Source organism: Equus caballus, chromosome X, assembly GCF_041296265.1.
Source record: "Equus caballus isolate H_3958 breed thoroughbred chromosome X, TB-T2T, whole genome shotgun sequence".
Taxonomy (NCBI): domain Eukaryota; kingdom Metazoa; phylum Chordata; class Mammalia; order Perissodactyla; family Equidae; genus Equus; species Equus caballus.
This window is the reverse complement of record NC_091715.1, coordinates 68502652-68513709: the sequence shown is the minus strand read 5'-3', so window position 1 is coordinate 68513709 and position 11058 is coordinate 68502652. Positions and strand designations below refer to the sequence as shown.

General features: G+C 46.9%; 1 protein-coding gene and 1 long non-coding RNA gene across 2 annotated transcripts in view; both read left to right on the top strand.

The window, feature by feature from the left end:
* The first annotated feature begins 4527 nt into the window (after positions 1-4527).
* LOC138921941 (uncharacterized) lies at positions 4528-7619 on the top strand. The gene is made up of 2 exons (XR_011434953.1): positions 4528-4619; positions 7466-7619. It is a non-coding gene; the product is annotated as an uncharacterized lncRNA (long non-coding RNA).
* Positions 7620-10570: 2951 nt separating this feature from the next.
* ERCC6L (ERCC excision repair 6 like, spindle assembly checkpoint helicase) overlaps positions 10571-11058 on the top strand; it is a 32367-nt gene continuing 31879 nt past the window's right edge. Inside the window, exon 1 of the mRNA XM_005614266.4 lies at positions 10571-10719. Coding sequence (XP_005614323.2) covers positions 10652-10719 — 68 coding nt within the window. The 5' untranslated portion in view covers positions 10571-10651. The remainder of the gene's footprint in view (positions 10720-11058) is intronic.

Below are 11058 nucleotides of genomic sequence, written 5' to 3'. Positions count from 1 at the left end.
GTGCCAGAACTAGTGTGGGTATTGGAGACACAGACATGGAGCTAATGTTCTAGAGGAGGAACAGACAATGTAGCAGTAAATGGAGAAAGGAGATACTTATAAAAGTAATAACGTCTCTAAAGGATATAAAGAGGGTGAGGGAGATAGGGTAGCCACTTTAGAGAAGATGGGTGGGTAAAGGTCTCACAGGGGAGATGGCTGAGATCTGAAGGATAAGAAAGAGCAGCCATGCCAAGATTTTAGGGGAAAGTGTTCCTGGCAGAGGGAATAGCAAATGCAAAGACCCTGTGGTGGAAATGGGCTTGGTTGTTCAAAGACTAGAAAGAAACCCAATGTGGTTGAGGTGAAATGAACAAACAGGGTGCGATTTGGAGGGGCCAGGTCACTAGGGACTTGCAGGCCGCAGTAAGGAGTGTGGAATGTATTTTCAGTGCATTGTGGACTCACTGAAAAGTCTTAAGCGACGGAGTGATATGATCTGGTTTATATTTTTCAGAAAGATTACCGGCTGCTGTTTGAAGAATGGATTAGATTTTCCTAACAAGAAAAATAGACTGGGAGACAAGAATGGGAGTAGGAGGTGAGTGAGGAAGCCGTGGGTAAATGCCAGGTGGCTTAGGCCCGGATGCTTGCAGGTGAGCGGGCAGAGGTGGAGAGATTCAGGATGTATTTTGGAGATGGAGCCGACAGGGCTTGGTGATGGATTGGATGAGGGTCAGAGAAGAGACTACGTTGTCTAGTTTCTAGGTTTTGGGCTTGAGCAACTGGGTGGATGGTGGTGCCATTTATAGAGATGGGGAAGACTGGAGCAAGTCAGGTTTGAGGTGGGTTGGGAATCAATGCTTCCCTTTTGGATGTTTTCAGTGTGAGATGTCACGGAGGCCTTGATAGAGGGGCTCACGTGAGAGGTTTGGACCTAAGAAAGACCTGTGGGAGTCCTTCATATTCAGTTAAGAGTTCTCGGGAATCTTGGTGACTTGTTCAAAGCTAACCCCAGGCTGGAACAGAAACGTGGGGACATAACTGCCTCCCTCCCTGCCTCCTAGACAACATGCACTTGACTGTGGCAGTGAAGACTTACTCTCAGGGGAAACGCAAAATAAAACTACGAGGTACAACTTTTTAATTAGCAGAAGGGTGAAGATCAAAAGGTTGGAAAACACTGTTAGCAAAGGTGTGGGGAAACGGGCACCCTCATATATGGTTGATGGGAACGTAAGTTGGTCCATCCCTTATGGAGGGCAATTCAGCAGTTTCTATCAAAATGAGAAAGACACATACACTTGACCCAACAATTCCACTTTTAGAAAATTACCCTACAGATATACTCACACTTACAAAAATGCCTGTACCAGAATATTTCTTGCCATAGTGTTTATAACAGCAAAAGACTGGAAAAAAAATATCCATCAATAGGGGACTGGTCAAATAAGTGAAAGTACACTTACAATGGAATATATGCAGCCATTAAAACTAAGGAAGCTCTTGATTTTTTTTCAATTGAGATGAAATTCACGTAATATTAAATTCACTATTCTAACCACTTTAAAGCGTAAAATTCAATGTCTTTATGTTTTGAAATGAAACAACCTCCAATATATATTGGTAAGTGCCTACCGTTACTCACCTTCTGTCCCCACCTGTCTACCTCTGCTAGTGATGGTGAGAGGGGCTTTTTCTGATGGGCACCTTTGAAAAGTCTCCATGACACAGGAGGCTAAGATGGTCTGTCGATAAGGAGAAGTAGTGGTAATATTAATCAATGGTTCTCAGCCCAGCTGCACATTGGCATCACCTGAGGAGATTTTAAAAATGCCATTGCAGGGCCGGCCTGGTGGCGCAGCAGTTAAGTGCGCATGTTCTGCTTTGGTGGCCCGGGGTTTGCCGGTTTGGATCCCGGGTGCAGACATGGCACCGCTTGGCAAAGCCATGCTGTGGCAGGCTTCCCATATATAAAGTAGAGGAAGATGGGCATGGATGCTAGCTCATGGCCAGTCTTCCTCAGCAAAAAGAGGAGGATTGGCAGCAGTTAGCTCAGGGTTAATCTTCCTCAAAAAAAATAATATAATAAAATAAAATAAAAATGCCCTTGCCTAGGCCCCACCTCTAGAGATTTTGATTTAATTAGTCAGGGATGAGACCTGGGCATGATTTTTTAAATTGAAGTATAATTTACACATAGTAAAAATACCTAGGTCTTAAGCATATAGTTCAATGAATAGGGATAATTGTGGGCACCTGTGTAACCACTGCCACAATAAATTCCACTTCCCCAGTCAATGCCCCCACCCTTGCTGGAGGCAACTACTATTGTGATTTCTTTCTTTTTTTTTTTTTTAAAGATTGGCACCTGGGCTAACAACTGTTGCCAATCTTTTTTTTTTCCTGCTTTTTATCTCCCCAACCCGCCCTGTACACAGTTGTATATCTTAGTTGCACGTCCTTCTAGTTGTGGGATGTGAGATGCCACCTCAACATGGCCTGACGAGCGGTGCCATGTTTGCACCCAGGATCCGAACCCTGGGCCTCCGCAGCGGAGCTCGTGAACTTAACCACTCGGCCATGGAGCCGGCCCCTGTGATTTCTATTATAGATTCATTTTGATTGTTCTTGAACTGCATATAAATGAATCAGGCAGTATGTAATGTTTTGAGATTGGTTCCTTTCACTTAGCGTAATGCCTTGGAGATTCATCCAAATTGTTGTATTGATCAGTAGTTCATTCCTTTTCATTGCTGAGTGGTATTCCTTTGTATGGATACACCAAAATCTGTTTATCCATTCACATGTTCAGGGACATTTGGGCCATTCTCAGTTTCTGCTATTAGGAATAAAGTTGCTATAAACATTCATGTATAAGTCTTTCTGTGGGCACGTGCACTCATTTCTCTTGGGATGGAATTAGTAGATTTATGTTGAACTTATTTGAAACTGTCAGTTTTCCAAAATTCTTGTACCAATTTACACTCCCACCAGCAAAATGAGAGTTACAGTTGCTCTACATGCTTGTCAACACTTAGTATGGTCCATCTTTTTAATTATAGCCCTTCTCATGGGTGCCTCGTGGTATCTCATCATGGTTTTAAATTGCATTTCCCTAATGACTAATAACATTGATCATCTTTTCAGGTGCTTATCAACAATTTATATATCCTCTCTCATGAGATGTGTATTCCAGTCTTTTGCTATATTTTTGGGTTGTCATTTTATTATTGACTTTTAGGGGCTCTTTATATATTCTGGATACTAGTCCTGTGTCAGATACATGTATTGCAAATATTATTACTGTTTAAAAGATTCCCAGTGATTCTAACATGTATCCAGGGTGACAACCCTGGTACAGTAAAGATCAGCTCCAGAGGCTCCCTAATTTTTCAGATCCCCAAATCTGCCCCCTGTAAACTATGCCTGAGGGTTGGTTCTTTGATCCATGTAAACATCCATGGCTGTGGGGATTTTAGGAGTGAGGGGTGCCTTGTCAATCTTCTCTCTGTGGATCTGTCTAGCTTCTTGGACAGGCCCACTCATCTGAACTGCTCCCTTATCTTCTGATGTGAGACCTTAGCTAAGTCTTTTCTTGTCTCCACCCTAAAATTTTCCATGTGTGAAACTGACCTTATTGCCTGACCCATTCCTACCACCTGGAGATGGTTGGTGTCAAAGGGACAAAGACATGTTTTCTCCTAGATGGAGCAAGCTATGTCCTAGGCATAGAAGGAGTATGATTTTCTGTATTTTCTCCCGGCCATTGTCCTCAGGCTGTCCACCTGCTCACTGAAAGGGAGAATCATTTTCTAGCAGCCTTGGCAACCATTCATCAAGGGACTGGGGGTTGATGGCCTGGTCCTGGTCTCTTTGAATCTGCTGTGTACTTGTTGCATGACCTTGTGTAAGGCAGTTAACCTCTGTGAGCCTTGGTTCCTGCGACTGGTAAAGGAGAGCAGTAACTTTTCGCTTGTTGTGGGGAAAGTGCCCAGCACAAAGTAGGTATTCACGAAGCCATTACTTCCCTCGAAAGGGGAGCTGGGAAGGCTTGCCTCTGAGAGCAGTGCAGCTGGGCTGTGAGAGGAGCTCTCTGCTTGGGGACTTGCCATGCCCTCAACATGCCCTGGTGTCGTGTTTCTGTCCCTTCCCTCCACACCTTCAAAGGCCTAGACTGGCCAAGGTCCCTCCTGCTGTGTCGTCCTCACTCTGCCCTTCTTGGCTAATTTGAACAGAGCATCCCGCAAGGGCCCTTAGGCTCTTTAAGCTCAGAGCAGATGGCTGGGAAGCCAGTTCTCTGGGACATACAGTTCCTGACTCAGAGCTGGGCAGGGGGCCAAGGCCTTCGAAGGGCTGTAGAAAATTGTAACCCTCATGTCTCCCTCAAGAGCTTGTAGTCTTTACTCTCTGTCTCTTTTAGTGCCAAAGAAGAAGGGAAAAGGACCACAAAAGTTAATATTAGGTGCCACCTGGAGTCCCTTCTTGGGCTGGCACCTGGGAGGAGTCTTGACTTCAGCTTTTGGGAGAGGTGCCCATGCTGTGTAGGGAGGGTTTCTCTTCTGCTGCAGGAGGAGGGAGAGGAAGCTGAGGAGAAACTCACAGGGAGCTCCTAAAAATGCCCTTGACCTGGGAAACAAGTAGGTACAGGGCATCTGGAGAGTCCACTGATACTAGTCACTGGCTGGAGCGTGTCCATCTCACAGCCAAGTATGGGTGGCTTTGTCCCAGCACAAGATTTTAGAAGGGAAGAGAAAAGGAATGGCCCATTCCTGGGCATAACTCAGATTCCTCTGCACTATTTCCAGGTCTGTCTTGAGGCAGGTTCAAGAGAGAGACAGGGGCAATGCTCGCAAGAAGAATGGCTGGAATAGGCATGCTTGGACCTATCCCCTTCCCTAGTTCCGGGTTCTCATTATTGCTTTGGATCTATCAGTCCCACCCATGGCCTCATTCTGGTTTGCCAACATGGTGCCCATTGCTCCCCTTCAGGATTAGTAAATTGACAAATTCATCCATCCATCCATCCAACAAATATTTACTTGTCAGCTACTATGTGTAGGTACTGTGCTAAGTTCTGTGAAGCTGTAATTGTGAAAAAGATCCATCCTTTGCAGAGCTCACATGATCATGGGGGAGCTAGAGAGGTAACCAGGTAGCCACATTCCATGGACTAAATCCAATGATAAAAACAGGGTGTGTCACATCGTATCACAGAAGACCACTGTTGGGAAGGATCATGGAAGATCCCTGGAAGAAGGGCAACCTGAGCTGAGAACCGAGGAGTGAGTAGGAGATAGTGAGACAACAAGGAAGGGAAGAAAGTCCAGGCAGAGGAAACAGCTTGAGAGACAGCCTAGAGGCAAGATTTGAGTAAGTGGAAGTGGTTCAGCTTGAGAAGAGTGGTATGTGTGTGTGTGTGTGTGTGTGTATAGGGGCCAGAAAGAAGTGAGACATGAGGTAGGAGAAACAGCCAGAGGCCAGATCAGAATTACCTTCTAAGCCATGGTAAGGAGGCAAGACTTGATTTTGACCGCAAAGAGGAGGCTTTGAAGGGTTTAGACAGGCCATGGCATGATCAGATTGGTGTTTCTGAAAGATCACTCTGGTTACTGGGTGAGGAGACAGTGGGGAGCAGGCACAAATAACAGCAGGAAGAAAGTCAGGAGTCTACTGCAGTCAGCCCAGTGAGAGACGATGGTGGCGTGGACCAGAATGGCAGCAGTGGAGATGGAAAGAAGTGTTTGGGTTTGGGATATATTTTGGAGGTAGAACCAAGAGGACTTCCTGGTGGATTGGAAAGATGCCTCCCAGTTTCTGACTTGAACAACTGGGGGGTTGGTAGTGCTGTTCATGGAGATGGGGAATATTGAGGGAAGAAGTCAAGGGGAGGGTGGAAGATGAGTTCAGTGCCATGTTGATTTCGAGCTTCCAGGAAGAATGTCCTGGAGCCAGTTGGCCATCTAGGTCTGAAACCCAGGAGAGAGGATGAGGCTAGAGACGGAACTGTGAGGTCTTGGAAGGGGCCAAAGCATCCCGAAGGGAGTGGAAGATGCCACATTTTGTGCAGCAGCACTGTCCTGTCAAAGAATTCCCTACCCTTTGGTGCCTGCTTCAGCCCAAACCCTGGGAGACAGGTTTAGAAGGAACTCCTTGAAGACTTTGCAATTTAGTGCAAAGACCCTGTGGATAACTCTAACTCTTAGTTCCCTCTTTCCCCTCAGTTTCTGTCACTCCCACAGCATCTTGGGCTAACTTGACTAGTTTCCAACCAGAATTTATCCAGCCCAGGGACCAGGCCAGCAGCTGCCATTCTTAGGAAATTTGGTTTCCGGCTCCCCCTGCTGGCAGAGCTGGAGATGACTCACGGCTGGGCCGCAGAGCTGGAGCGCACCCTCCTGCCTGCTTTCCCTGGAACAGACCCCTCTCGCCCCAGAAGAGGGGATTAAGACCTCAGTCTCAGTCCCTTCTCCACCCCACCTCAAAAAATCCACCCACTTTAGAACCCTGGCTAGAAATAGGGGGAGAAAAGCCTAATTAGGTATCTGAGAATCACTAAATTCTTTCCGTTTCCAAACCACTTTTTTTTTTTCTGCCCAAACCCACTCTCAATCTCCTTGCCCGTCAAGACTTCATTTGGTTATTTATACTTGTCTCCAAAAACACTCTCTCCCATTCTCAGTCCCCAAGAGCAGCATTTTCCTGACACCCAGTTGGCCTCCCTCCTCCTCAAATGCAGGGAAGCCATGGTCTGTACTGGAAAGAGCACTGGGCTGGGAGTTAAGGAACCTAGGTTCAAGTCCTGTTTCTGCCACTGATTCAGGGTGTAACCTTGAACCAGTCACTTCCTTCTTTCCCCAGTGGCAGTTCCCTCATCTGTGACATTGGACTGGACTCCAAAAAACTGTTCTAGGGGCCGGCCCGGTGGCGCAGTGGTTAAGTTTGCGTGTTCTGCTTCGGTGGCCTGGGGTTCACCGGTTTGGATCCCGGGTAGAGACCCACGTACCACTTGTCAGCCATGCTGTGGCAGGCGTCCCACATATAAAGTGGAGGAAGATGGGCAAGGATGTTAGCTCAGGGCCAACCTTCCTCAGTAAAAAGAGGAGGGTTGGCAGCAGATGTTAGCTCAGGGCTAATCTTCCTCAAAAAAAACACAACCGTTCCAACTCTAGTATTCTAGCCTTTGCTCCATTCACCTTAGCCTTTTTAGTTCTTCACATGCATCAAGCTCTCTCCTGCCTCAGGGCCTTTGGTCATGCTCTTCCCTCTGCCTAAAATGCTCTTCCCTTCCCTTCTCTTTTTTGTTTAAACTCCTCCTTATCCTTCAGATCTCAGCTCAAATGCTGCTTCCTCAGAGAAACCTGTCTCAGCCCCTGCAGACTGGGTCAGGTACCTCATCACAGGCTCTCGAAACTCCCGGAGTTTGCCTTCTGTGCCCTCATCATGGTTTGTAATTTTCCACATGCTTGTGTGATTATTGTTTCAGGTCTCCCCCCTCCCGCATCAAGCTGTAAACTCCTGGACAGCAAGGACCTGTCTGTCTGTTTTACTCACCACTGTACCCCAGCATCCAGATCCTTGCCTGGACATCTTGTAAAGGCTCGACACTTATTTATTGAACAAATGAATAAGTAAATGGATGAATGAATCCTTCTCTTCACTTATTAGCTGCTTTCTACATCTGACTAGCGCAGTGTTTAAGAGCAAAAAGTCAAAAAGCCAGACTGCCTGGGTTTGGAACCAAGCTTTACCACTCATAAGCTGTGTAAACTTGTGTAACTTATTCAACCTTTCTGTGCCTCAATTTCCTTATCTATAAAGGGAGGATAATAGTAGTGTATACTACCTAACAAAGTTGTTGTGAGGATTAAAGACTTCATGTATGTAAAGCGTGTAGAACAAGGCCTGGCACTCAAGTGCTATATTGGTAATAGCTGTTGTTCTTATTCTGCCTCATCCATCTCTCCATTTACCCATTCTAAACTCTCCCATCAGGCCTCATTATCTTATTTCCGGTCTGTGGGTGTGGGTGACTCAGTGTAATTTGCAGACTAGATAGCAAATGTTTTTAAAAATTTTTATTATGGAAAATTTCAAACATGCAGAGAAGGAGAGAGAAGAGGATAATGAACCTCTATAACAAGCTTCAACAATGATCAACATTTTGCCAATCTATGCTCATCTATCTCCCTCTCATTTATTCTCCCTACTGGAGTATTCTAATGTAAATCCCAGATGTCATATCCTTTTATCTGAAAACACTCCGTTATGTATCTCTAGCAGATAAGAACTTTTAAAAAATACAATACCATCATCACACTTAAAAATTAACAATAATTAGGAAAGGCTTTTTAAACCTCAATCCCTCGAGAGAAGCTGGGAGAATGGGAGCCCTCCCTTCAGGGTCGATGTGAAATGAACAGACAAGAGAGTTAATATAAGTAAAGTGCTTTGAATGGGGCCTGACACATCAATGGGATAGAGTAGTAACTGTTATTTTGATTCGCTTTCATTCTCTCCATTTATCCACTCTAAATCCTCCTCCACCTCTCTCTTATGTCCGGTCTGTGAATATGTGTGACCGAAGGAGGACTAGGAGCCCCGGCTGGTGAGTTCCTGGGCCATTGGCGCCCTGGGTGGGAGCTGGGACTCTAGAAGTCAGGAGAAGGGCCCAAAGGAAGCAGCAACCTCAGAACTGAGGGGGAGACAAAGAGAGCTGGAGGACTTAATGGGTTTAAAGAATGGGGAGTCCTGTGACTGTGTGCAAATGGCACCAAGAAAAATCCAGTAGCTTAAGGGCAGGCAGGTGGGATGGGTGGTCCTTTCTTCCCAGTCACCAGGGCCTTCGGCAATCACTGCTAGCTGGGAAGCAGGGAGGTGGTAGCCGGCTCTTAAGGGAGTTCCTTTTAGCTTTCCTCCACAGCCCGAAGGGGAAGCTGCCTGAGACAGCAATCAGGGTTCCGCTTTGCTTCATCCTGAGTTCTCAACAGTTCCTAGGATATGAGTGACAATGGGGGACACTGAGCCAAAGCACAACTAGAGATGGCCTTACCCCAGACTCCAGATGAAGATTTTTGTGCTCCCATCTCTTCTTCCCTTTCTATGGAATTCTCCCCACCGGCCCTTCTTCTCACCACACTCATCCTTTGGGTACCCAGGACACCTGCACAATCGACCCACCCCAATCCAAACTTGCCTCCAGGAAAAGAAGTGATGCAAACACTTCAGTAGGGTAAACAAGCTCCTTCACAAACTGGCCTCCAGCTACCTCATCAACCTCATTTCCCACCACTCCCATCTTCTTTCCAGCAAAAGGCTGTGTGACACAGTGAAGGAGTACAGATTTGTGTCCATATAGACCTGGTGTTGAATTCTGGTTCTGCCATTTCCCAGCTCTGGAACCTTAGACAAAATCTCTTTCTTTTTTTTTTTTTTTTAAAGATCTTATTTTTCCTTTTTCTCTCCAAAGCCCCCCAGTACACAGTTGTATATTTTTAGTTGTGGGTCCTTCTAATTGTGCTATGTGGGACAGGCCTCAGCATGGCTTGATGAGCAGTGCCATGTCCATGCCGAGGATACGAACTGGTGAAACCCTGGGCCGCCAAAGCGGAGAGTGCGGACTTAACCACTCCGCCGCCGGGCCGGCCAGTCACTTTATTTCTGAGCCTCAGTTTCCACATCTGAAAAATAGGAATAACAGTAGTATATCAAAAGCTCTCTTAACAGAGAGCCTAAAGCCTCATGCTCATATGATTTAAAGTCATATAAACCAGGAAAATTGCCCATCTTCTCTAAGATCCCTTTTTAACTCCTAACGGTCTATGAAATTTACAAAAAGCTTAAAATCCTCTGGACATATGGTAGGCATACGACTGGGCCAATAGGTGAGTTTTAAAATACTGAATGTTAATTAGTGGTTTGAGGAATCATAATGTCCATGTTCCTATCGGTATATGAACAAGCACAATTTTCGTTGGCCCATAACCTCCTATTCGGCATCGCCCAAACAAGCCACTTAAACTCAATCACCTCGTTTCCTGAAGCCCTGAGGTCTGCCTTTGAAAATATGACTGAAGCTCAGTTAGAGCTTCTGAAGAACTGGTGACCGTGCACCACAGCACTACTTATTTTTTAAAGGAGAGCTTTGCCTTGGTTCTTGAAGACCCTTCAATGTGAGTTTAAGTCACAGGGACTACGCATCCCAGGATGTTTGAATTCAAAGCAGGCTCAGTGCGAGGCGTTGGCGAGCAGGGAAAGGAAGATATTTAGGGGCTCAGGCTGTGGAAGAGGTCTCTAGGGGCCACTAAAATGACTGAGATCATATGAGGCAGTCTACTCCACGCACGACGATATCACACGCACGCGCACATACAAGCATTTGCCGTAGCATAGTTTGGATTGGATTGAAAATGCAAGCGACAACGATATGACGCAATCCATCCTGCGCCGCAAGGACCGCGACCGCCTCTTAGCTCCATCGCGCGCAGACGCAGGCGCGCGACCTTTGTGGGTGGGGCTTAGGCGGCGGCGCCGGAGTGCGGGCCTGCGGATTGGCTAGCCGCGAGACCGACGGTTGGCCCTGCCCCGCCTACGTGCGTACGGCGCATGCGCAGGGCGGGAGCGAGCGAAATTCAATCTCCGGCCGAGATACGTGGATCCCAAGCTGAGGGGCATGGAGGCCTCCCGAGCGGTCGCGGAAGCCGAGGCCTTAAGCCCAGAGCAGGCTGCCCGTTACCTGAGGTAGGTCTGGGCCGCTGAGCTGGTCTAGGTCGCAGGTCCTGGCTGGGAGTGGGGCGCCTTCGGACCCTCCCAGGAGCCCAAGTTGATGAGACGCTCGCCCGCGTTCTCGGAGTAGGGCGGGGGAATCTGCTCAGATTTCTAAAGGCTGGGGAGCCCCCAGGTGCCCCCTTTTTTGGTCAAGTAACTCTCCCATATGAACTCCTTAAGAGCCAAAACTTCAATTAATTAAGCCTTTTTTGAATCTTTCCAGCCTTCCAAGCCCCAGGCCTAGGAGATACAGAGATGGGTAAAGCACTGTCCCTACCCCCAAATTGCTTATAATCTAGCAGTGGAAAGGGA